The sequence below is a fragment of the Uranotaenia lowii genome, chromosome 2 (genome assembly GCF_029784155.1).
Source record: "Uranotaenia lowii strain MFRU-FL chromosome 2, ASM2978415v1, whole genome shotgun sequence".
Classification (NCBI taxonomy): domain Eukaryota; kingdom Metazoa; phylum Arthropoda; class Insecta; order Diptera; family Culicidae; genus Uranotaenia; species Uranotaenia lowii.
Genome location: NC_073692.1, coordinates 305,970,158 through 305,997,891, shown reverse-complemented (window position 1 = coordinate 305,997,891; position 27,734 = coordinate 305,970,158). Strand labels below are relative to the sequence as shown.

At 40.6% G+C, this 27,734-nt stretch overlaps 1 protein-coding gene and 1 long non-coding RNA gene across 11 annotated transcripts in view; one reads left to right on the top strand and one right to left on the bottom strand.

Moving 5' to 3' along the window:
- LOC129748454 (histone-lysine N-methyltransferase 2C-like) overlaps positions 1 to 21,245 on the bottom strand; it is a 65,442-nt gene extending 44,197 nt beyond the window's left edge. For 7 of the 9 annotated variants that reach the window (XM_055743086.1, XM_055743090.1, XM_055743093.1 and 4 more), the window contains exons 1-4: positions 20,321 to 21,245; positions 7,374 to 7,710; positions 6,804 to 7,307; positions 6,494 to 6,740 (exon numbers count right to left, since the gene is read on the bottom strand). In XM_055743086.1, coding sequence (XP_055599061.1) covers positions 6,494 to 6,740; positions 6,804 to 7,307; positions 7,374 to 7,710; positions 20,321 to 20,438 — 1,206 coding nt within the window. In that variant the 5' untranslated portion in view covers positions 20,439 to 21,245. Of the gene's footprint in view, positions 1 to 6,493; positions 6,741 to 6,803; positions 7,308 to 7,373; positions 7,711 to 7,798; positions 7,899 to 20,320 lie in introns of all 9 variants that reach the window. The other 2 variants (XM_055743092.1, XM_055743087.1) reach the window with 2 other exon arrangements.
- A 3,201-nt stretch (positions 21,246 to 24,446) lies between these two features.
- LOC129748401 (uncharacterized) lies at positions 24,447 to 27,060 on the top strand. 2 transcript variants are annotated; one of them, XR_008737720.1, is made up of 7 exons: positions 24,447 to 24,654; positions 24,741 to 25,029; positions 25,095 to 25,388; positions 25,455 to 25,569; positions 25,631 to 26,108; positions 26,281 to 26,511; positions 26,882 to 27,060. It is a non-coding gene; the product is annotated as an uncharacterized LOC129748401 (long non-coding RNA). The 2 variants fall into 2 exon arrangements; XR_008737719.1 differs by having other exon boundaries at positions 25,090 to 25,388.
- Positions 27,061 to 27,734: the final 674 nt, after the last annotated feature.

The window sequence follows — 27,734 nt, the reverse complement described above, 5'->3', positions numbered from 1 at the left end:
TAAATTTTTTTTTTCAATCGTTGTTATAATTGTTTTTATTCAATTGAGTTTTAGCATAGTTAACTTTCGGACTCTGAAAACTGTATCAAAAAACGACAATTATCGATACCTACTGTTTGCATAGTCGTTAATATGTAGTTATTTGTGTAAAGATGCAATTCTTGTACGTCAATCAATTGATTTTCAAATGAATTTCCCGAATTTGCATAAATTGTGTATGGCACTCGTGAAAAGATTCGACTTTTTCAGCACTCGACGTAATTATCCAACTCGGCAAGCCCCATTGGATAAATTTACAACTCGTGCTAAAGAAATCAAGTTTTGCAACTTGTTGTAATAAATAACTAATAAGAAACCATTCATCAAACATTGTTTTTTAATCGCTTCTAAGTTCTGAATGCAGAACAAGAGATTCTGACTTTATTAGTTAAAAAAATGGACAACGAGTTGCATCGTCTTCATTTAACAATGATCAAAGTTTGAGATGAAGAAAAATTAGAAACATTCATTCAATTCAGATTTACCCATTGTATTTTTTTTATTTCAAATTAAGGAATTTCAAATTTGAAATGAATATTTAAACAAAATGCATAGAGAGTTCAAAATTATGATATCTAAATTTATTATCGTAAATGAATAAGAATTATAAACATTTATTTTTGATTTTCATAGCGTCGTAAAATTGTAATTTATAATATTGCAGTTTAAATTGATTAAAACTTGAATTAAACTAGCTATACTATAAAATAGGAACTTTAGAACCCACGAGTTTTGAGTTGAAGATAAAATTTTGATTTAAAATTGAAATTGCAAATTTCGAAAGGAAATTTACAAAGGAGAAATGTTATTTTGTAGCAGCCATAAATGTTTTAAAGAAAAAAAATTTAAATCCTCTACTGCATATATTTAAAATAAAAAAAAAAGTGATTTTATACATAATTAACACGGATCTATTTATTTGCAAAATAAAATACTTTTTCATAGAAAAAAAATTCTCAACGTTTTTATAGTTCATTCAGTTGATGGTTAGCTTTGTTATGCAGAAAAATGTGGATTTGATTACAGTGAAAAAAGTTACAGTTAATTGTTCAACTTATATTTTTATTTTGAGTCATAACATATGTTGTAGTGTTTAATTGGAAACAACCTCAGTATCAGAGAGAAAAATCCTATAAGTTTTTGCAAACACATGCAAAAAGGATTTATGCAAAAACCAATTTGAAAAGTGTAAGGATAAAGTTTTTAAAATCAAAAAGACTGAACAGTGTACATATTTTTTTTTACTATAAGCTTAGTTATAAAATGACAAACCATTGTTTTAAAAATTGATTTTGCCGTCTTGAATTCGAATCATTTGTCAGATTCCATCAAATCTACTAATACTGGGTTTGACTAAGTTTTGAACTAAATCAATCATTGATATCTAATATATCGACAACCCTCTTTAAAAAACAAAAATTGATTTGAAATTTATATATTATCCTTCATTTGATAGAGGATTAATATATTATCTAGCTTTTCTAGTTTCAAAGAAACAATACTTGAAAAAAAATCCTTAAGTGTTAAAAATACAATAGACAAAAATATAACTATATTTGACATCATTGAAGAATATGAGCATTTGGTATCAAAGATTTAAATTTCCAACTTTGTTGGAGACTGCAAATTTTTCGACTTATGCTTTAGAAAAAATATTTGATTTATTTTACTTTAAAAAAAATCCAAAATATCTTTCAATTCTCATATTTCACCATACTGTGATGAATAAACTGGATGCCTCAGTTTTCTCAGAAGTTTAAACTACTCGCGGTCTTCGAAAAAGTTGATCATTAATTCGAAACTTTCGATTTAAGTATTTTACAAAAGTTCTAAAATGTTGATAAAAATTTAAAAAATCAACTCTTGATTTTCAAAAACTAGAGCTAGCAGAAAAAAAAACCAAACTGTATATTTGGATATGTCGCCCTCAAATCAGTCAGAATCTCTTAAACCCTCATCAAACGGAAAAACATAAATTTAGTTGCCTTGTATAACCGAAAAGAAAAAAGTAAAAATAATCAATTTTATCGCAATATTTTGTTATTTTGTTTAAAAGCTTTACTCGAAACACAAATATGTATATTTTAATTGAAGTACCATACAATGTTGAATCATTTTAACATTTTTAAAGAATTGTCTTCTACCGACATAAACACACCCTCATAAAAAAGATCGTAAAAATTTTGAGCAGTGTTACTAAGGCTGATGTCATGCTGAAGCAACTAGCAACGCGACCTTCAACGCAACGTTCACACGACAAACCAGCTCTCATTTGATCTCCATGGAAAAAGCGCAGACCTGTCATACTGGTCGCTTTGTAAAGCGCGACAAATCTGATGCCAGTGTGTTTTGTAGCGCGACTAGTAGGAAATCCAATGGGAATATTGTTTTTTTCTCGATTTAAAGCAGTGATTCCGGGTTTTAAGCACAATAGTACGAAGATCTGTCCGAACTTGTGATAATAAACTAAAAAAATATCTTAATCGGCAAGAAAATTTTCATGAATTCTTAGTTCCGGCAATTTTGTCGGTTCAAATTTCGGCATTCTTGCAATCCGGGTCGTGATTTGATGAGTTTTTGATGGCTCCCGAAAGAAAGGAGACGATTCAAAGCATTATCAGATGTAGAGAAGTGATGATTTGTAGGGAATTTCAAAGCGACAGGTCGCGCCAGCATGACATACCAATGCGTTGCAACGCTTTCTTATTGGAACGTTGCGTTGTGTTGCGTTGCTAGTTGCCTCAGCATGACATCAGCCTAAGATTTCATATGACAATTTTTTATTTCAAATTTTTTGGATAAATTATGACCAATTATGGAAAAATGTTAATTTGGAAAGTACAACTTAAAAAAATTGATGGCATTTTTTTCAAACAGTAACTTTGATAGGAGATGGTTTCCTTTATAACTCAGTAATATCAAATTTATTATTACTAAGCTACAAAAAACACCGTGCCGTGCGTAAAGATGATTGTAAATTAGAATATTAGCATCTTTTAAAAATTTTAAAATTTGAAACAAAAATTATACTTTGATTAGTTTGTTTTTAGGGGCCGTTCACTAATTACGTAAGCACATAGGGGGGGGTGGGGGGGTTTCACATTTGCTTACGATCGCTTACTAGGGGGGTAGGGGGGGTTTCCAAAAATCTTACGTAAGAAATGTTTCATTGATAATTCGTCATAGCCATACGAATCCATATTTCTCAGGTTTAATATTTTTCTCACTACCTTTTTGTTGGTTACTTTTGATGTTATTTAATTAATCTTTTGATATGCTGGTTCTATAAAATTTATATAGAATCAATTCAAACCAACCAAAAATCCTAAAGCTTTATCGCTGAAATGAGTCTGAGTTTTAAGGCTAGTTGACATCGTAATTATGGTATACAGTTTTTGCACCAATTCTAGTAGTATTAAATGATTTATGATTTTCTTTTTTTTGTGATTTTCAGGTCAAAAACTTAACATTTTTAAAGGCACCTTGTGCTAATCTGATCTTTTACTCTTTTTTTAATCGGAATTTAGATTTTATATTGCCTATTTGATTGTGGAAATTTGTTGAAGGTTATTGTTACCACGAACATGCTGCTACCTATGTCTTAAATAATCTTTTATGACATTTCATCTGTTGTTTTGTATAAATTGTGCTTTTCAAATGCAAGTTTTACTTAAAAGGTGCTCTGCTCAGAAGCATTAGTGTCACATTTTTAATATTCTCAGGCAATTAAAAAAATATGTAAATTTCTCCAAGAATAAAAAACGTAAGATCTTACTAGGGGGGGAGGGAGGGTTTTGAAAAATCTTACTTTATCTTACCAGGGGGGGAGGGAGGGTTAAAAATTTCCAAAATCGTGCTTACGTAATTAGTGAACGGTCCCTTAAATGGTTGAAAGTTTTCATGGTGTTCATGGTGTGCGACATGTGAAAAAAAAATCGTTCTTCGAGGCAGTTTTAAACTGTGGGTTTCGGTTGTTTTTTTTAGGGGGGTAATTGAAGAGAAATTAGAGTAGTTAATAAATTTAAAAACTTATGATATTCCTCTTACACATTTTTTGAACTGTTCAATTCTGTCTTGGAAATTTAAATTATAATTCTGAATTTTGGGTTGAACCCTTGATCTGGGAACCCAAAGTGAATTTCGGTTTCCTTTTGTCAATTTTCCCGGTTCGATTTTCAATTCCCGGTTTTCCCGGTTCTGTGGCCACCCTGAAGTTATGCCAATAAACAATATTGAATTTATGCCTTGAACAGAACATAATAAATGCTTAAAAAGCCAGGAAAGTTAACAATGTCAATGATTGTGGGGCAAATGCAGATAAGTGCATATTTTGATCAAGTCATATAAATTTTCTTAACAATCCATAGTAGACAAAAAATTTAAGGTATAAAAATTAGGAAAAAGCTTCGCGGGCCGCACAAAAGGGTCTCGCGGGCCACATGCGGCCCGCGAGCCGCGTTGGTTATATAAAAAAAAACTAGGTTCTAATAACATGCTGGAATGTTTCTCTGATTAATGTTGAATTAAGTCTGGAAGCACAATAAAGTGTTTTCGAGGCAAAATTTTCCTTCCTGAGAAAACCTTTAATAAAAGATAACACAAATTTAGCTAAATCTTCACCAATTCTGGTATTATTATACCCGAAAAAGATAGTACAATAAATAAAATTTACTGTCAATCTTCTGATACGGATAGCTCAGTTATGCCAAATTATGGAGGTATTAAAAGTCCTCGTTCAACAGCCCTTACCTATAGGTAATTATAGGAATTATTGAATGCTCGACGATGCCTAATTTAGATTGTGTTTTGGACCTCAAAACTCATTTTAAATCGCTTGCTAAACGAGATATCATTAAGCTTTCCGTGAAATCTACAGTTGGCATACCTCTGGTATTCGCTTGAGACCCAAATTTTGACCTTGTACCAGCTTTATTCGGACAAAATGATACCAAATTTTACTTTCAAGGCATGGAAGCAAAATATGATATAATGGCTTGAGTCTACATTTAGTTTTCCGCTAATTCATAATTTAAAATGCTGGTAGAGGCCTTGATTTCTCTTTGTTTCCAATCATGTGTTTCACTCCAACACTTGGTTTGAACTATGTGGACATTTTTGACAGTGCTCTTATAATTTTTCACCACTCAGGCATAATATTTGCGTTATAAACACCGATTTTGACAGCTTTCGATTTCATAATGATGGATTTTGAAGAAAACTGTGCACAATTATTGTTGTCTTCATCTCTTGCATCTTAAATACCTCGTTAATGCAGGGGCGCAACAAGCGAGGTGGTTAGACCAAATGGAGTGTAATCTGGTAAATGTGAAATGTCCGAGAAATTGTAGAACGGTTCTGATGGACCAAATGAATTTGAGGAATTATGTGCATCAAGTTATGCCGTGAGACGGAAAACTATGCAAAATCTTTTAGAAAAAATAGACAGAATAGTTCTTTTCCAGTTATCCAAGGGTTTTAAAAAAATTTGCATGTCCGATCACTAGAAACTTAGCTATTACCAAAACAAAGTGTCCCATTTCTAAATCAACTAAGCTTTAGACAACTGTATTTATTGCTGAATAGACGCGTAGGTACGTAGCAACAGATCTTTCTGCGTGCACGTTTTATTGATCATTTTGCTCTTATTCTCAGTCCTACATGAGGGACTAGTTTTGATAATGCTGAGATTTTCATTACAGCTTTCTTTGAATCCAGGGGACATCATGAGTTTCTGTCAAATCTCTCTTATATATAAAAATGGAAGCGTTTTCTTTGTAATAACATCACGTATAAACGGTTGGTCGGAATGAAGTAAAATTTGGTATCCGCGGGTTTTTTGGGTCAGAGATGGTTTGTATAATAGTTTCAAGAATCTCACTTTTTATTGAAGGGGGGTCCCCATACTAAATCAACTTTAAATGGGAAAGCCATACAATTTAGTACGATTTTCAAAAAATTCGATTCGCGAGCACGATGAAGTTAAGGACGTGTGGATGAATCAAAACATTTATTACGATTTATTTATTTAAAGGTAAAACGAAGTTTACCGGGTCAGCTAGTTTGATAAAAAAAAAATCAAAGTGACAGACATGGGTATCAAAATGTTATAGAAGTAATGCTTAAAATAGATAATGTCATAATTTAATATGTTCATTGTCACGCACGTGTCAATGAACATATTAAATTAATTAAAATAGATAAGGTGGATGTTGTAAGCCTTCAGATTTTATCTTCATTATTTTTTTTGACGTGATTTGGTAATTGCAATCTCAGGAAAAATTGGTAATTTCAAAACTCTCCTGTTAATTGTTTTAGAAAATTACCACCAAATAATCTTTTCGTTGTTGGAATGACGATGTAAAAAAGGTTGGTATGTTAAAATCAAATATTTTTTTCATAAGTGATTTTATGGGTCGAAATAAAATGTAACGCCTGCAGCAAAACGAAATACTACCTTGCAGGACAAGCTGGCTCCGTGACGGGAACAGAAGTAACACTTTTTACTCAACGCCTGAGCAACCACCACCTCCAAATTGCTCAGCACTCCACTGACGGTGTCTCGTCCAACTCCGAAGGACCAGATAGCACACGATCGGTGAATGTAGAAAAATCCTCCATCGATTATCGAGGTAAACTCGATCGGATCCGCATGGCCAATTTTTTCCAGCTCATCGACGTACTCCGCCGTAACGACTGGATTTCTGTAAATTATTTTCATATGAGGAATTTGGTGAAAAGTTTACCATTATCCCTCCAATACTTACTTGCATTTGTTTAATCCTTTTTGTCTTTTGTTGCTGCTAGAAACGGGTGGTATTCCGAGAGCAACAACCGCCGCAGCTGCCGCAGTTCTAGGACTTTTATCTCCGAGCGCATCCGCGGGACCTTTCTCATCCTGGGACGAAGATTGTAGGGCGGCTGCAACGGCCTTCTGAGCGTCATCTTTGATCTCTATCCTGAGCATTTCTCCTTGACCTAGCTGGCTGCGTTCGCCCAGATTGCAAAGAGCGCAAAATTTACCCTGATACTTTTCCGGGAAGTAGGGAAACTCTTCCGGTGCCGGCATCAGCAGGGCCGGATCTGTTTCCATTTCGGCCGTAGGCGTCGAAGCCACCGAACTGCCAGGTGTCTCATCGCTTGGAGATGGCAACACAAGTGAAGTCAAACTACCGCTCAGTTCACTGTTGCTGCCCAAGCTGGTTATTCCGGATAAATTATCCGTTTTCCTTTTAGGAATACTACCACGAACTACATTAGTATTCTTAAATCTAGAAGAATTCGGGGGTGGCACTAATTAAAGGGGAAAACTTAACGAACAAGGGGGGAACATTTACCTTTTGATTATTTTGGGTTCCAAACTGCTGACACTCGCCGATGGAACGAGACCAGTTCCGGTGAGGACTCCACCACTGAATTTCAGCGTGGGCCCAGCACCGGTAGGAGGCGTTCCACTCGATCCCGACGACATTTTTCCCTGCTGTAGGAAATCCTTTTTCGGACGACCTGGCCCTCGACGAAGGGCGGCAGCAGACGGTTTTCCACCACCAACACCGAAACGTATCGTTACCGGTCGAACTGTGGGTGGTCCTCCGGAAGGACGCTGCGTCACGGAACCAGTTTTAGACTCCAATGAATCGTCAACTGGCCCTGTGATGGGATCTATAAGTGTATCTAACCACGGGGGAAAACACGATTAGAAAAACCCGATGCGCCAAAACGCGTAAAACGCAAAGCAAAACAAAATAAAAGGTGTGCTTACAAAGATCTAGAAATTTTTGTCGGTAAAGTTGTTGGTTGGTTGCTTTAGAAGAATTAGCGATCGGCTGTAGAAACTGAAGAAACCCTTTCTGATTCAAATTCTGTAAAATCATAGCAAAGAAGCAAGTGCAAAATTATTAAAAGCAACGCAAGAAAATGAAGGAAATAATATATAAATAATATACCCGCACCTAAATCAAAACCATTAGTAAGAACCGCTGGGATTAGCATATGAGTACATACTATACTGAGCTTTTCGGCTACGCAACACTACGGAATATTGACAGTAGAAGTCCCAAACTGAACCCAGCTGCATAGTTAATCGGGAGGGCGAGTGCATATGAAATGAAGTTTCGAGTGTCCCCTCTGCTCTGGATAGGTCACATGAATAATTTTGATGGAGGAACAACACGACGTACGGAAAGTGAAATCGGGTTGGTATTAAAAAAGACATTGATTTTTTACGATGGTTATTTTCAGGGACATATTTGTTGAGGTTTTCTATATGTTTCATGAGCGAAACGGATCAAAATAGATAATTTCAGGGTGGCCTCTGAATTTCAACTTTTAATTCCACACATTTTTCCCGCTTGTCCTTACGAAATTTTCGATTTCAAAATCGAAAAATTATGACTGATTAAGGACTTATGTGTTTATTTCTGTTCAATATCTTAAACCCACGTTAACTTAAAAATCTGCGCTGCAAAAATTTTGCATTCCCGAACTTTAGGAAGTGCCTTAGTTGACGAAACGAGGGTAGCTCAAATGTCAATAGAATCATTTCTCGTAACCAAAAACTTTCCCTTGTAAATTTTGGTTCCATTCATATCCATTATCTCTAGTTATGCGGTAAAAAAAATTATGGGAACCTCCTTCCCCCTTTCTATACCTCCAGTGGAACCAAATCACCATAGAAATATTTCTTGTATCTAAATCTGGTTCAATGTATCACAATTTGGTTCAATTTGTATGATTAGTTTTAAATTTATCCATTGGAAAGTAGGAGTGGTCTGAGCAAAATATTTCTCCTGTTCAAAAATACTCCCATTCTAAATTAGACTCCCCTTTTCAGTACGTTTGTGTTCGTTTGAAAAAAAAAAAAAGAAATGAATTTAATAAATGATTGCATGCCATAAAATTGCATGCTATCAATATTTCAAAACATCGAAAAGCCGGTTTATTTTTTATCCAAAATTATTTGCTCGAGATAATAGAAGAATTTGATATTTATCTCCCCAGTGGAAGGAAAAGGGGTCTCAAAGCATCATAGAAAAATTTCTATCTATATCGGCTACGGCAGTACATCAAAACTTTGCTTATATTCCTTACCGTTTATTCACCCATTCGGGATATACATTGCAAAGGAAAACGCGTGGTAGACATTAGCCGATTCACTTCCATTCAACTTAAAGTTCGCACCAAAAATTGTAAGCATTTTTCAATTAAATTACCCTGTTCTGAACTGACAAATACATAATTTGCAGCTTGAAGCTGATCCTTAAATATTGCGTCTGCTGTCTAGAATTGGTAACCGAACCTTCCTCGAACTTAACAAATCTTCAAGAATTTTTGTGGAATGTGGAATGAACGATCGTACTAATACCACATCCCACGACTGCCAGTCGTGTGAACGACTCTACTCGGCCGAAGATGAAATGGTTGAATGTTGCATATGCAAATTGTGTGAGGGTTAAGGATTCGAATGTGAAGTATGTGTGCAAGGGGTGCGCGGCTAGCCAGAACACTTCCGACAAACCCGCTGGGAAAAATAAGTCCAAATCGAAGTCCGGTAAGTGTGCTCTTGGATCCCGTCGAAAGAAACCACTACCGGACATTGCAGAAAGCGTTTCGTCCAGTACTCGTGCGGCAATAATGGCACAGCAACTAAAAATGGTCGAGGAGGAACAATAACTTCAGGCACAGGAATTAGCGGAAAAAAGGAGCAAATAAGGCGTGAGCGGGAGGAATCCGAGCGCCAGTTGCAAGAAAAAAAGAAGCTAGTGGAAGAAGAGAAGGCTCTTCGGGTCAAGCAGCTGCAGGAAGAAGCGGAGATGAAAACATTGGAGCAGAGACTGAGAAGAGAATCGCTTGACAAACGGAACCAGATCGTCAAGGCGCTCGCTGCCAGCAGCCATGGTGGCTCAATCTTGGGATCGGTTGCTAGTTCGAGTCGCGATTCACGTTCGAAAGTCCAGAGTTGGTTGAACAAATCAGAATCCGGAAAAGAAGAAGAATTTCCCACGGATATGGGCCTCCAGGTTTCCCCCATATCCGTAGCCCATCGTTCAGCAATATCGAACTGCTCCAAAATTCCGGTTCCAACGAACCATTTCTTCGTAAGGTCCCATGTATTTTATTTTATTTACATAGTATTCCGTCTCACGACATAACTTGACGAACATAATTTCTAAAATTCGCTCGGTTCATAGCAACCGTTCTCCAATTTCTCGGGCACCCCACGTTCGCCAGATCACGCTCCACTTGGTCTAACCACCTCGCTCGTTGCGCCCCCGCTCGTCTTGTTCCTACCGGATTCGTAGCGAACACCTGTTTTGCAGGACAGTCGTCCGGTATTCTCGCAACATGTCCCGCCCAGCGTATCCGGCCAGCCTTCACCACCTTCTGGATACTGGGTTCGCCGTAGAGGCGCGCGAGCTCGTGGTTCATCCTTCGCCTCCACACTCCGTTCTCCTGTACGCCGCCAAAGATGGTTCTTAACACTCGTCGCTCGAATACTCCGAGTGTACGCAGGTCCTCCTCGAGCAATATCCATGTCTCGTGCCCGTAGAGAACAACCGGTCTAATGAGCGTCATATACAGGTTACACTTCGTGCGAGGGCTAAGTCTTCTCGACCGCAGTTGCTTGTGGAGTCCATAGTAGGCACGACTTCCGCTGATAATTCGCCTCCGGATCTCACGGCTGGTGTCATTGTCTGCGGTCACCAGTGAGCCGAGATAGACAAAGTCTTCGACTATCTCCAGCTCGTTGCCGTCGATCGTGACCTTGTTATTACTGGACAAGCGGGTTCGGTCGGTCTCGGAACCGCAGGCCAGCATGTACTTCGTCTTGGACGTATTAATCATCAACCCAATCCTTCCTGCTTCGCGTTTCAGTTTGCGGTAGATCTCCTCCACCGCCGCAGATGATCTGCCGACTATATCAATGTCATCGGCAAAGCAGATAAGTTGACTGGATCTGTTGAAAATCGTGCCCCGCATTTCGCCCACCGCTCGTCGAATAACACCTTCTAGCGCCACGTTGAACATCATGCAGGATAGACCATCACCTTGTCGAAGCCCCCTGCGCGATTCGAATGAACTCGACAATTCACCCGAAATCCGCACACAGCACTGCGTTCCATCCATCGTCGCCTTGATCAGTCTGATCAGCTTCCCGGAAAAGCCGTTCTCGTCCATGATTTTCCATAGCTCGTTACGGTCGATCGTGTCGTATGCGGCTTTGAAGTCGATGAATAGATGATGCGTAGGGACTTGGTGTTCACGGCATTTTTGGAGGATTTGCCGCAATGTGAATATCTGGTCCGTCGTAGACCGTCCCTCCATGAAGCCGGCCTGATGACTTCCCACGAATCTGTTTGCTTGTGGCGTTAGGCGGCGGAGTAGGATTCGGGACAACACTTTGTAGGCGGCATTGAGGACAGTGATCGCTCGGTAGTTCTCACAGTCCAATTTGTCGCCCTTCTTGTAGATGGGGCATATTACCCCCTCCTTCCACTCCTCCGGTAGCTGTTCTATGTCCCAGATCCGGATTATCAACCGATGTAGGCAATCGGCCAACCTGTCCGGGCCCATTTTGATGAGTTCAGCTGCGATGCCATCCTTCCCAGCCGACTTGTTTCTATTCAGCTGGCGAATGGCTTCCTTAACTTCACTCATCGTTGGGAGTGGCTCCTCTTCGTCGTTGGCTACGCCGGCGATGTACCTTCCCCCACCGTCTTGATCTCCTGCATGTGCGCCGTTTAGGTGTTCATCGAAGTGCTGCTTCCACCTTTTGATCACCTCACGATTGTCCGTCAGGATACCCCCGTCCTTATCCCGGCACATTTCGGCTTGCGGCACGAAGCCTTTGCGGGATGCGTTGAGTTTCTGATAGAACTTTCGTGTTTCTTGGGAACGATGCAGCTGCTCCAGCTCCTGGAGCTCCTCCTCCTCCAGGCGGCGCTTTTTCTCCTGGAAAAGTCGGACTCGCTGCCTCTTCCGCTGTCGGTGATTTTCCACATTTCGACGGGTGCCTCTTTGCACTACTGCCGCCCGCGCGGCATTCTCTTCGTCTATCACCCTCCTACACTCCTCGTCGAACCAGTCGTTCCGTCGAGATCGCTCCACATAACCGATGACGTTCTCCGCCGCACTGTTGATGGCTGTTTTGATGGTATCCCAACAGTCCTCGAGAGGGGCTTCGTCAAGCTCGCCCTCTGCCGGCAGCGCTGCTTCGACCGATTGCGCGTAGTCTGCCGCGACCTCAGGTTGCTTCAGTCGCGCGATGTTTAACCGAGGCGGGCGCCGGTTTCGCTTGTTGTTCACTACGGAGAGTTTTGGGCGCATCTTCACCATCACCAGATAATGGTCCGACTCGATGTTGGCGCCCCGACAGGATCTGACGTCGATGATGTCCGAAAAGTGCCGGCTGTCGATCAAAACGTGGTCGATCTGTGATTGCGTTTGGTACGGTGATCTCCAGGTGTACTTGTGTGGGAGGCGGTGCTGAAAAAAGGTACTACGTACGGCCATTCGTTTGGAGGCGGCGAAATCAATAAGTCTGAGGCCGTTTTCGTTGGTCAGCTGGTGCGCGCTGAACCTTCCAATTGTCGGTTTAAATTCCTCCTCCTGGCCGACCTGAGCATTGAAATCCCCGATGACGATCTTGATATCATGTTTTGGGCAACGGTCGTATTCACGCTCCAGCTGCGCGTAGAATTCGTCTTTGTCGTCACCGGTACTTCCGAGGTGAGGGCTGTGCACGTTGATGATGCTGATGTTGAAGAACCGGCCCTTGATTCTCAACCGGCACATTCGTGAGTTGATCGGCCACCACCCGATCACGCGCTTTTGCATCTTTCCCATCACTATAAAAGCTGTTCCAAGCTCGTGTGTGTTGCCGCAGCTCTGGTAGATGGCACGACCATCTGGATACGTTCGTACCGTGGAGCCCTTCCAGCATACCTCCTGCAGCGCTACGATGTCGAATTTGCGGCTCTTCAATTCGTTGGAGAGCACGTGGGTACTGCCCACAAAATTTAGAGATCGGCAGGTCCCATGTACTCAACTCGAAATCCCAAACTCCAGTTGCGCTTAATCGGCCGGCAGCTCGGCGCACCAGACTCACTAAAGAGCAAATAGCCGCGCGTCAAGTTTTAGGAAAAGAACATCTCATCTTCGACGGGAATCCGGAAGAGTGGCCAATTTTTATCAGCCATTTTGAGCAGTCGACATCTGATTGCGGCTTTACTGATACGGAGAACATGCTTCGGTTACAAAAATGTTTGCGTGGTCCAGCGTATGAGGCCGTGAGAAGCCGTTTTTATCTTCCTTCAGACGTACCGCTCGTGAAATCGACCGTACGAACATTTTTCGGTTGACCTGTTCTTGTCATCAAATCGCTGCTGAATAAAATACATCAGGTACCACCGCCAAAACTGGACCGCCTAGACACTTTGATGCATTTCGCACTGGCAGTGCAAAATTTCGTCGGCTCGCTGATTGCTGGTGAACAGAGAGAGTATCTGGCAGACCCGATTCTCGTGCAGGAGCTAGTCGAAAAGCTTCCTGGCCCATGGCAAATGGAGTGGGAGGCTTTCGAAATTCAACACCAGTCCGTTACGTTGGAAACGTTTGGCGAATTCATGTCCGTGTTGATGACCATGGCCAGTAGAGTCTCTTTCAAAAGTCCGCACTTTGGAAACATTACTCGATCGGACTCGAATAAGCGGAAGCCGAGAGAAACGGGATTATTGTACACCCACGCACCCGAATCGGATCCACCGAATGTGACAGATGATGCTTGCAAGTTCGCCATCAACCAAGTAAGCCTTGCTTCTGTTGCGGACGAGAGGGACACCGAGTAGCTGAGTGCCCACAATTTAGAGCAGCCAGTGTGGACGATCGTTATAAATTGGTCCAGCTGAAGAAACTATGCAGAACTTGCCTGAATAGTCACGGAAAGTGGCCTTGCCGGTCCTGGACAGGATGCGGAGTTGAAGGCTGTCTCCATAAACACCACACACTTCTTCATCCATCAGCCAACAACAACCAGAATGTCAGTTTTTCCGCCAGTCACGTGTCCTCGGAAGATTTGACTTGGACACTTTTCAGAGTGGTTCCGGTTGTCCTCTACGGAAAGAATCGCTCTCAACTGAATTTCGCCTTCATCGATGAGGGCTCGTCTTACACCCTTCTAGAAGAATCCGTCGCCAATCAACTCGACGTGGATGGCCCTACGCAGCCGCTCACTCTGCAGTGGACTGGAAATGTAACACGAGAGGAACAGCAGTCGCAGCTAGTGGAACTGAATATTTCCGCAAAAAAATCTACTCACCAGTACCAACTGAACCATGTTCACACTGTTCGTCGCCTAATGATCCCCTCGCAAACTTTAAAATATCGTGAGCTGTCACGCCGCTTCCCTCACCTACGTGGTCTTCCGGTAGAAGATTTTGAACTCGTTCAGCCACAATTGCTGATAGGTCTGGACAATCTACGACTTAGTGTACCATTGAAGCTACGGGAAGGCGGCCCAAAGGATCCGATCGGGGCAAAATGCAGATTGGGTTGGAGTATCTACGGATGTGTTTCTGGAAATCCGACCACGCCAGCCGTCATAAATCTACACCTCGGGGCGATATCCGATCCAGATAGGGAGATGAACGAACAACTGCGTGATTACTTCGAACTGGAGAGTTCGGGTGTGAAGATTCCGAACAGTATTCTTGACAGCGAAGATGACAAACGGGCGAGGCAACTGCAAGAAACGACACAACGATTGGAATCAGGTATCGGATTCGAGACTGGGCTTCTTTGGAAAACTGACGACCTGAACTTTCCTGACAGCTACCCCATGGCTTCTCGTAGGGAATAGTGCTTGGAAAGAAGATTTGCACGGGACCCACAACTGGAGGCAAAGGTTCGTGAGCAGATAGCCGACTACGTGCGTAAAGGATATGCGCATCAAGCCACATTAGAAGAGCTGACGTCTGTTCCACCGGAACGTGTGTGGTATCTCCCTCTGGGCGTCGTGACCAATGCCAAGAAGCCAGGAAAGATCAGATTAATCTGGGATGCGGCAGCCAAGGTTGGTGGAACATCTTTTAACTCGAACCTTCTAAAGGGGCCAGACCTCTTAACCCCACTTCTACAAGTTCTCTACCAGTTCCGCCAGTTCCCAGTAGCAGTGTGCGGCGATCTGATGGAAATGTTCCATCAAATCAAGATTCGATTTCCCGACTGCCAATCTCAACGGTTCCTCTTCCGTGAACATCCAACGGCGGAGCCAAAGGTCTACATCATGGATGTGGCCACATTTGGGTCTACCTGTTCCCCGTCTTCAGCCCAATTCATCAAAAATCTCAACGCCCAAGAGCTCGCTTCAGAGTATCCTCGCGCAGCAGTAGCCATTGCAAACAACACCTACGTAGATGACTACTTGGGCAGTTTCATGTCGATTGACGAAGCGGTGGAAGTCGTAAATGAGATAAAGCTGGTGCATTCCAAGGGCGGTTTCACGCTACGACGCTTCTTGTCCAACGAAGCAGAAGTTTTGCGAGGGATCGCAGAATTCGCTGAGGTCAAAGACAAGGTTCTCACCCTGGAGAGAGGGGAGAAATCGGAATCGGTGCTGGGATCAAGTGGCTGCCGAAAGACGACGTTTTCATCTATTCATTTGCACTTCGAGATGACATCAAACAAATTCTGAACGAGCAGCACATTCCTACTAAACGCGAGGTCCTCAAAGTAGTAATGAGCTTATTTGACCCCCTCGGTTTCATCTCGTTCTTTTTAGTGCATGGGAAAATCCTCATGCAGGATATCTGGGCCCGAGGAACGCAGTGGGACGAAAATATTCCGCAAGATCTCTACGTGCGATGGCGAGAATGGACGAATCTGTTCCCAGACTTAGAACAAGTACGAATACCTCGATGTTACTTCCCATCTCCATTCCCAAAGAATCTCGAGAACCTGCATATACATGTCTTCGTAGACGCGAGTGAGGCCGCTTCCTCCAGCGTGGCCTATTTTCGCTTGAAGATGGATGGATTGGTTCAAGTTGCTTTCATCGGATCCAAAACTAAGGTGGCTCCGCTCAAGACGGTCTCAATTCCTCGACTCGAACTGAATTCAGCCGTGCTAGGAACACGTTTCCCGAATACAATATCAAGCCAACACACCTTTCGCATAGGCCACCGATACATGTGGAGCGACGCGACGCAGGAGTCTGCCTAGCGTGGATTCGTTCCAAGGATCACCGAAAATACCACCAATTTGTTTCAGTACGGGTCGGTGAAATTCTAATGTCAACCGATCCCAGAGATTGGAGATGGGTTCCGTCAATAATGAATGTGGCCGATCAAGCAACCAAGTGGAAAGAAGAACCACAACTATCGATGCAGAATCCGTGGTTCCGGGCACCACAATTCCTCTACGAACCCGAGAAACGATGGCCGAAAGAGCGCACTGTCCAGACGACATGTGAAGACCTTCGAACAGTACATTTAAACCTTGGGCACTTCTCTCCAAATCCTGTAATCATCGACACAACTCGCTTCGATTGCTGGACTAAATTGCTTCGAACCAGTGTTCTGAATATCAATCAAAACAAACACTCAGGATGCGTTTCCTGTTGGAAACATTCTGATTGTATAATGGGATAGCGCCTCTCGCAACTGCTTCGCCTGGCTGGTATGCAATCTCGATCAGCGCTCCTATCAGCTATGCAAACCGAGTCGCATCATTCAGAATAATCGGTTTAGCAAACATCGCATATCGGAGATGATTGAGATACAAACTGATCCATTCTGAATGTAGCTCACTCAGTATCTGCCTGAATTATATGAAAATCAAAATTATTTTTTGCAGGACGAGAAAAATCAAACAATTGTGAGGAACACCATGAATTCTCAGTAATTTTAACGTGACGGACGCCAGTTTAATAAAAGAACTTGTAAAAATTGAAAAACACGGCGAAATTGAACATCTTTCCCTCACAAACACAACTACAATTTGATTTTAATCATACTGATGTTAAAAAACGTTATAACAACAGATAAATTTATTAATTTGCTGTATATCAAATCAAACAAAATACGCTACTGATCGGCTTCATGTATCACTCACTCACTGCCTGATCCATTCACTCCTGATCGAAGACCAACAAGATTCGCCATATGCATTGCGCATTGGTGAGATTCCAATTTGATGATGGTGCTGCACTGTTTTGACAGCAAGCATCGTGCGAGGTGATCTGTATTTTAGCGATGAATTGAACGATCGATGATCGGGTAGGTCGAGTAGCAATCAATAACGAAACCCGACCGCTGTACGTTCAGGTGCGAAGGGCAATCAGAAACATTCATTGAAAATGAGTGATATTCAGAACACTGCTTCGAACCACGACCTTCACGTTTCGTTATATTGACAACTTCAAACGGGACCTAGTCGGCGAACTATTGGATTGCTCACCCAGAAAGAACTCGAACGTGCTGAACGCCTGCTTTGGAGGATCGCTCAAGCAGAATCATATCCCGAGGAGATTGCGTTTCTTTCTGAAACACAAGGTCCCCCTGAAAGTCGTCACAGTGTCGTCAAGAAGTTCAGCACAATCTACAAGTATTGGCCGTTCCTGGGCGAGGATGGTGTTTTGCGAATGCGCGGCCGTATCGGTGCTGCACCATTCGCACAGACAGAAGCTAAGTTTCCCACGATTCTCCCCAGAAAGAACTATATTACATTTTTGATCGTCGACAGGTATCATCGTCGTTTCCGACACGCAAATCGGGAAACCATCGTCAACGAGATCCGGCAACGTTTCGAAATTCCCAAGCTGAGGTCCCTCGTCTACAAGGTGGCGCAGAAGTGTTCCTGGTGTCAGATGATGAAGGTCAGGCCAAGACCACCGGCCATGGCACCACTTCCAAAATTTCGGCTGACAGCATTCGTGCGCCCTTTCACATCGGTAGGCTTAGACTATTTTGGGCCAGTTCTCGTGAAGGTGGGCAGACGCAATGAAAAACGCTGGGTGGCCCTTTTCACGTGCCTGACCATCCGTGCTGTACATTTAGAGGTAGTTCATTCGCTAAGCACGGAATCCTGTATAATGGCAGTTCGCCGTTTCGTTGCGCGTCGTGGTCCGCCGTAGGAGTTCTGGACGGACAACGCTACTTGCTTCCAAGGTGCCAGCAATATATTGAAAGGGGAAATTGCCGCTAAGACGAACGCCCTTGCTCTCACGTTTACCAGCGCCGAAACTAGCTGGAAGTTTATCCCACCTGCCACTCCGCACATGGACGGGGCGTGGGAAAGGTTGGTCCGCTCAGTCAAGGTGGCGAGCGGTGCTATCTTGGAAACATCTCGTAAACCGGACGACGAAACGTTCGAAACCATTCTGTACGAAGTCGAAGCAATGATCAACAGTCGACCGCTCACCTATTCCGTTGGAGTCGGCCCACCAAGAGGCGTTGACCCCAAACCACTTTATATTGGGCAGTTCAACTGGAGCGAAGATTCTACCGACGGAACCTATAGACTACCGAACAACACTCCGCAGCAGCTGGAAACTAGCGAATACATAACAGACCAATTCTGGACGAGATGGCTTAAGGAATATTTGCCCATGATATCTCGTAGAACAAAATGGTTTGAAGAAACTAAAGATCTGGAAGTCGGTGATCTGGTCATGATTCCCGACGGGGCGGTAAGGAACCGGTGGACTCGAGGTAGAGTGCAGCAAGTATTTCCTGGACGTGACGGCAGAGTTAGAGAGGTCATTGTTCGAACGACTTCAGGTACCCTCAGGAAGGCTGCATCGAAATTGGCTGTTTTGGACGTCGTCGAAAGGTGTGAACCTGACGCAATGGTTCCAGACTTGCACCAAGGTTCACGGGCGGGGGAATGTGATGACGGGGTCCCTCGTCGCCGCAACACTGCTCAACGCGACGCTGCACTGACTGATGAAATTGACAGACGGCAGGAAGAACTGTCTCCAGTAAAGAAACGTCAGGGGGAAATAGTGTAAAATCATTCCTACGTAAGACGTAGATTTTCGATTGTGTCTTTATTCTCAAAAAATTGTACCTATATCGGCTACGGCAGTACATCAAAACTTTGCATATATTCCTTACCGTTTATTCACCCATTCGGGATATACATTGCAAAGGAAAACGCGTGGTAGACATTAGCCGACTCACTTCCATTCAACTTAAAGTTCGCACCAAAAATTGTAAGCATTTTTAAATTGAATTACCCTGTTCTGAACTGACAAATATGTGCATAATTTGCAGTTTGAAGCTGATCCTTAAATTTTGCGTCTGCTGTCTAGAATTGGTGACCGAACCTTCCTCGAACTTAACAGAAAGTTTGATTAAAGTTGAGCTATAAAACAGACCAAAAAAATTGGGAGTCAAGTGCTTGAAGCGCCACAGAGCGGTCAATCCGAGAACTTTTTTTACAAATCTTCATGACTTCGCAGCGAAAATCAATAATTTCATAATGAATGACACACTTCAGCCCACCATTAATCAACTAGGGCTCACTGTCTTGAATATAGATTGCAAAGGAAACCAAAAGCAAGCGAATTTTTTTTTACCGAATTACCAGTCATTTTGACTGGTCACGGTCCGAGTGTCCATGGCAAAATTTTTCTCGCTTATTAAAAGAGCTAATGATATAAAAAATACAGAGTTTTGTAGAGATTCAAAATTTATGAAAAATCGCATATTTTTGCGAATTTTTAAAGCGAAATATTTAAAAGATATTCAACAAACAAAGTGTTCAACCAGTCATTTTGACTGGTGCGGTCTTTCTAGTGTTAATTACCGTCCCATTGATAAATCGAATCCGTACAGGAACCCTCCAAGGTTCTCAACAAGGTCACTAAAGGCCAGATACGAGGCCACCCGACCACCAAATCTGCCATTCCCTCAGGAGAAGTGAATTGAACCTACTTGGTACGTTACCCATTCACGCCATCCCCGGCTGTTAGTTTGTGATCAGCAGAAGCTAGAGCATAGAGTAATAAAACGTGGAGAGAGGGAGGAAAAAAACGACCAAAGTATTCGACCAACACCAAACGAATAGAGCATAAATTAGCCGACCTTGAACCTGACGTGCTCATAAATTCTAGATTTTTTCTACTTATTTTTATTTGGCGACCAATATTAGAGAAATATTAGCTGTAAGCCTTTTAACAGATTAATGCTAATCCCAGCTCGGTTAAAAAAACCATTTTCAATAATCTACTAATCAAAATTCTACGATACTTTTTATAGAATAATGAGCTGTGTTTCGAACTTACCTAGCGGATTGTTAACCGATAGGACGTCATGTTCCGATTCCTGCAGAAAATCATAATCCGCGCCTTCCGTGGAACCATCATCAAAATCGTCGTCCAGTATTATTTGTTCCGGATCCATAATTCCTTTTACTACTTCGATTTAGTTTGTTCAATCAGTTTTTCTGCTATCCTTCTTTCGGCACAATTCGTGACAAAAAATAATCTTAACAAGCAGCAGCTTTGTACGGATTCACAACAAAATTGTTTTACTTTTTCCTTGTTTTACTATTTCTTACCAAACTTTGCTCTCTTATCACTATCACGGAAGCTTATCGGTCCCTTTCCATTCACTTCCGGAAACACCCCACCAAGAATGCAATCGGGAAAATAATAACTTTCCTCTCTTCTTGGCTATAATTTGTAAACACTACTCACGCAATCGAAAGTAAAAAAAAAATCACTCGAGCACAATCTGGCCATCATCGCTTTGCTCGGCTCACAGCTTCTCTTGCACCGGAAGCGACCCTCCGGCAAACAGAACTATCACCGGATCGTGTTCCGCCTGTGGGCACTGTCGTGAAATCCGGGCACTAGCACTGTAATTATCGTTGTCCATCGAGTAACACCACCAAGCACCATCATCGGATCGAAACCAACAACAACAACCACGACGACGACGACGGCAGTCCGAAAAAGAACAAGAAGCGCTACCAGCAGCGGCCGCCATTGTTGAGATCTGAAATTTTCTCGATTTTTCACTGGTCGATTTCGGGGCCAAATCGGAACGCAAACCGCACCAAAATATCACCAAACGCGAGCCGGTCACGCGAAGAACCGTTTTCACTAGTGGCAGCTACATTTCGGTACCCGTTTGGGGCCACTTTTTGGGAACACGGATTTGGCCTACGGAACCCGAGACGTTTCACTTTTGCTGGTGGCTGATGGACGATCGCGACTGTGTGGAGGAAAATAATCAGCTTTTTTCCTGCTGTACGAATGACATCAGTTGCTGTTTAGTTTGCACGCACACCAACGCAAATTGATCGGCGCTGATGTTTACTAACAGCATTTGTAGGGTTTTAGTACAGAAAGAAAATGATTGTCGGCGTACTTTTTTCAAGATAAGAAAGCACTGAGATGAATCATTAAATAAAAATAGGATAAAACATGGCATTAAACTGATAAATTGATGCCCAATTAAACATTTTGAACGAAACTGTTTATTTCAAACGTTAAAGGAGGGTTTTTATCAACCTTTTACGATTTTACGGTTGTTTCGGATTGTTGAATGTGTTTATGCAATGTTTCATTGCAATATTTCATATTTCCTATACATGAGAGAGAGGCTGTCAAAAACGGTTCACGAAATTATCGGTTTGCGAGAAATATTCAAATCAATTAGCTTTGTAGTATCGTGGAAACTTTTCAAAACTTTCAGTTCCTTCTTTTTCTCCGCTTTGTGGTGAGCTTAGAATTGAAAAAAAATACTGCTGTTCTGTGTGTCATGCAGCGACCAAAGACAGATTAAAAAAAATGGAACCTAGACGATAAATGCGACACCTGTTATACCATGGAAAACCTTTCACGCATTCTTTAGGACTGCCACATATTTCACGTCTACGGGATTAACGTAAACTTTATGAAAAAAATAGAAGTCCCAGAAATTAAAAAAAGAGACCCCGATGGAATCAGAAAAATAGCCGAATTCATATAAAGCGTGCAAAAGTTAATGTTTGTTTAAATCAAAATCGTTTCAATTAAAAACTATGAGTCTAATTTATGTTACAAAGTAAAAAAAAAGTTCTTCAACGGTTATTTCAAAGTTCGCGTAACGTCATTATAATATAAACAAAAATTCACAATGACTTGGCTGTCATGAAATCAACGACTGCGCCGGCCGTAAACGATCAGATCAAACAAATATGCAGTCTTAATGGTCTTGGCTGTTAAAGTAGTTTATAGCTCTAATTGAACATTAATTTTGTTTAAAGTTTTTATCACATTCTTATCCATATGAATATACATAAGATGACCGTTGCAAAAATTGCCTGAAAGATGTATCAAATTGATGTACAGCACTTTTTTCAGTGTAAATCATCCGGCCTTCCAAAGGATGGGATGCCAGTTGTCCATTTTTGAATGCTTGTTATAAATTCTGGAACCGCGGTTAATACGGTTTATAATATATTCATTTTGTTCAATAATTATTATTCTAAAAGCAATATTATCTTCGTTACATTGATAAATGATGCTTCATTTATTAACAAAACTTGGGACTCTTCGCGGATTCACCAGGGGATTGATCAATGCTCTATTGGCTTTGACATGTGCAGACAGAATCTGACTTTCCTTAAATAAACAAATTTTGCAAATTATGTCAGAGATATTTAAATCGAGCAAAAGGTTTACCCAACTTAATATTTCTCGAGAGTGAATGCAAATAAATATGTATTATAAATTTTATTCATGTTGTATGGCTGACTAAATTTTTAGAATTCAACGGATTCAAACACGAAGATTGTTCTTGAGGTTTAGAAACTTTCTATCACATGCCAAACTTTAGTTCATCGTCTTGCTTCTGTTTGAAAGACAATCAGATATAGTGAGAGAAGGCCAATTTCATCATTTAAACATATCCCGAATAGCAGGAACCATGGTATCACATTTATTTTCTAATGAATTCGAAGGTGATGATGTATTTCATGGTAAAATGTACATCCTAGCCTTTAGTACAAAAATTTACACATCTCTGATTTTTCGTGTAGGGTTTTGACAGCTGCGGCGATTTTGTTTTGCTTGAAAAAATTCGGTCGGTATCTATCAACATTACTCGATGGTTTTTCGGCAAAAATAACCGTCAAGTGTTTGGGTGTGATCAAAATGGTTAGTTTTATCGACGCTTGGAAAAACAATATAATTTTAAAATCTATTTTACTATCAATTTCAGCGATATAATCCCTTCCCCCGGACTGTGAAGAAGTGGAAAGAAATCATCAAGCTATCCCGTAATGCGAGTTTCCGAACATTCCAGCCGGTGGTTAACGGAAAGACGACCAGCATTTTCGAGGTGTTATAAAGTGTAATTATATTATTAAAAAATATAAATATGTTTAATACAAAAATAAATATTATATAAACGAGAATTAAACACGATAATTTTATTATAAGATCACAAAATAACATTGAATTTAATCTTCCTTGAAACCATGAAAATTCATTGAAAAACAATGAATTTCACAGTTTCCTTGAGGAAAACTGGAAGCTGTAATAACCATGAACTTGATAGTTTTGAGTTTTTAAATGTATGGAAAAAAGTTGATTTTTTCATGGTTAAGTTGCTTAACAACCCCCTTTTTTCATGGTAATTTTGGTCTAAACAATCAATTTCACTGTCAGAAACGATGAATTTGACAGTGCATTCATCGTTTCTTGTACCATGATATTTATAGTGTCAATCATAAAATCCATGGTAATGTGAAAATGAAATTCATGGTTTTTTCACAATGTTTTTCTATTCGGGATATGTTTTTGAGCACTGCTCTCCATAATATTTGTTTTAGTACTTAATGCTTCAATTTTTTTGAATCTAAACACCTGGCAGCCCTGCTTCGTAGGTAAATCCATGATGGCTCTAGATATGGTGGTCTCTCTTTGGCAAAAAGTAGACGAGGGTTGGAGGCGGAGGAGGAGCCGAAATTTGACAGCTGGCTGTTCGGCTGGCTGCTGGCTGGCTGGGATGCCAGGTGCTCTGATTTTTTGTAAAACACGAAGTTTTGCCAATCATCAAGATATTGCTTAGACAAAGATTTCGCCTTGATTTTTGCAAATATAATTCATAGAATCGAAACAAAATCTTCCGGCTGAGCTCCGGGCTGGTAAGCAAAGCTGGAAGAAGTTGGACCTATAAACGACGGTGCCAGCTTTGTCGGTAGCGGTTAGTAACATTAATTTTGCATTACTTATGATAAATTTATGCTTATTCAACACTTTTTTCTTTCAAGAGCTATCTAGAAGCAGCAGAAAGTCATCGAATCGGATCCCGCATAGTCTTATATCATACACCTTATCATCAATACTATTCTGTTCTGATTACATGAATAGTGACTATTAGAATAATCGTTCTGAAATCTTCTTATTTTTGACAAACTTTTTCATTTTTATGTGTCTTCGCTTGAAACGATAAAAAAATATTTTAGAAAGATACCAGTAATAATCCTTGAAATAAAACTCAGGATGCACCTGAGTGTGTTATGTGTCTTCACTGTCAACAAACAAAGCAAACGAGAAAGAACACAAACAAAAAGAATTTAAAGTGTGCGAAAATTCCCGTTTTCTTCTAAATTATTAAATTAAACGTAAGTTTTAAGTAATTTTTTTATATATTAGCTTTTTTATAATTCAATTTATTTTCCTGTGCTAATACATCTGCAATATCTCATAGGTGCACCGCAAGCTAACGAAACGACGGGAAACTCAGTAATCGTCATTTGTTTGGTTTATTTCGCTTCTGCAAGATCTACCGGAAGTGAAACTAGGGCCATTTCTCCCCAGGGCCAGGGAAGGGTGCAGGCCAGTACGTTCAACATTATGTTGACCAAAGCTCCAACAGCCGAAGCTGAGGCGGAAACAGGAAGTTTGAGGTTATGAAGCTAATTTCGCTCCGCTCCGGAACCCAACAAGGAAACAGCATTTGAGAAACAACAAAAAACCTGATGCTCGGTGCGCCTGTAGTAAGTATCCAGTGTTTAGTATAATTTTCCATCTCATTTCGTCATTTTTTTTTTCTTTAGAACAGCGCCGGAACCCGTAACAGAAAATTTGACAACTGAAAGCTGCTTCTAGTTCGTTACTTCCGCAACACGATCAGCATGCCACTCGTCGTCACCAAAGACTAGCGAAAACACTGCGGAATGAAATTACTTAAACCCGCTACTACCAAATGAGACTGTAGCCATGGTGGCTTTCGAGAATACGATGTAAATAGCCCGCAGCAATGTTCTGTTTCCCAGAAGGCAGGACGACTACGTGGAAAACTACTCCAAAGTTTTCTAGGACAGTTAACGGCGCTTCCACCAACAATGTACATGCCGTAAGTTTCAATCAATAATTTGAAGCATTATTATTCTAATAAAAATGTTTTTTTTTCATTACTCAGGCCTCTAGTTAAGCATCGAAGCCCGAATTTGTCAGGAACCTGATTAAGGTGTATGTATCTGGGCATTTTAATCATGACAATAAAATCATTCGAGAGGATCGGTGACATTATAGAGGTGGGTATCTTTTGATTGTACTACATGACAAATTTCTATGAATAAAACAAATTTGTATTAGGCAGGAATTGACAGAATGACTGTTCTCATGCTTTAGCTGAGCACATGAGAGGTGGTAAAGGATCACCCGTTTCTTTTAACACCCTCCCAGTGGCCGGATACCATCACACCACGCTTACCAATCACCAGATCACCACATTGAGTCGTACCATCCGATCAAGAATAATTCTGTCACGAATTAAAGAATCTTCCTTCAATCTGCAGGAGAGAAAAATAGATTTGGCAATTGGCGATAAATAAGCTCCAAATCGATATGAAGAATCCAACCTGGCAGATTCGCGTGACGGAGCAGTTCACCTCTTCAGTAATTTGGTGCTTAAACTGGTGTTTTGAACATATCCCAAGAATTTTACAACGCAACACGATTAAGCAGTCACGAATCTTGTTGATCCGGAATTAGCCGAGAATTATTTGCTACTACGGAATTTATCGAAGCCAATATCTAACTGATTTCGATCGATATTTCGAGACACAGAAAGGTAAAAAATAATTCAATTTTATTAACAAAATTTTAAGTTAGAAATTTTAAATTTATCGACCTGAGATCGAATCAATCGAATTTAAAATATTAATTTCTTACTATCGATTCATATCGATTCCAGAATAACGTGTTTTCTAATTAATTTTTTATTTTTGACCATATGTTTTCAGATCCCTAAAACATTATTTTTGTGTTACCGATTTTGGACGACTTGAACTTCAAACGGAACACAAGGAAGAAAATGACTTCGAGTTCATTCGTTCACCAGTCTTGGATCAGGATTCCCGAATATGATCAGCTAGAAGAGAGAAGGACTCGGGTTTATGATGATTATAGATTCCTTATGCCAAATCAGATCAGCATCCACTATGAAACATGGCAAGCGTCATTGATAAGCGCAGGTGAGCAATCTGTTTTCTGATTTTCTCTTAAAACCATTGAAAGTGGTTACTGTTTGAGAATCCTCAAAATATTTTCTGTTCATTGATGAAGTATAGATCTGTTTATATGAAGACAAGCTTGAAATTTAAGTTTATTGAAATATTTATGTTTTTCGAATGAAACGACAAATTTCGTTCTATTGGTAACTTCGTTCATTTTAATTCTTCTTGGAATGATATTAAGTTTCAAATAAAAAAGGATAAGAAACTTTAGGAGTAATTAAAATAACGTTAAAAACTTTACACAACTAAAAGTTTCATGATTAATTTAACCTGAGATTGTATTATGATTGATAATATCAATAAAACAGTCTTTCTGTTTTCTTTCCAGATATCATTCGTCAGGTGCTGAAAACAAGTGGACAAGATGTGGAACTCACCGACCATAATTACGGATGACCTCCTGCGCATCAAATAAATTGCTTATGTTGGGTTTTGATTGATTGGATTTCTGGTAAATTGAGATTTTTTTTTAAATAAATATCAATAAAACGCCACCTATTACCGAAACGCCTGTTTTTTATTTTAAATATCATGAAACAACTATCCATAGAATCTTCTATTGCGTTTGATTTGATATCGTATTATCTTAGCTCGAAGAAATACCGTATCGTCGAAATGATTCGAAATAATGATTAATTGAAGATTACATGTATGATTTTCAATCCAGAGAAAGTCTAGAAAAAAGCAAAAAATATGAATGGTTACTCTACTTAACGACCCTTTCACTGTATCGTAAAGTGCGTCCAAACGATTCCATTTCATGAAAAAATGATAAGCTTTATCTTACATTAATAATCCAAAACTATAGAAGTAATCTTTTGAGTGTCTAGGAAAGAAGATTATGGGAATAGTCATTGTATAATACTGCTCCATGCGGGATGGTAACATAGCGAGGCGTTACATTCCATCGTCCGAGAAGCGGCTGGCCCTCCTGCAGGAACATCCGATCTTCATCGAGATGAAAAAGCTGCTTCAGGAGGACCCCCGTCTGTTGCCATCGCTGCTCCAGAAGATCCAATCGAGTAATCCGGATCTGATGGGTAGCATTTCGAATCATAAAATCGTTTATCATTTACATGAAAATGATCAATAGCAGAATTTAGAGCATTCCTTTAGCAGAACCGATTTACGTTTATTTTCATCCAACACTTTTCGATAAAAGGGAAACAAAATAGCTCTTT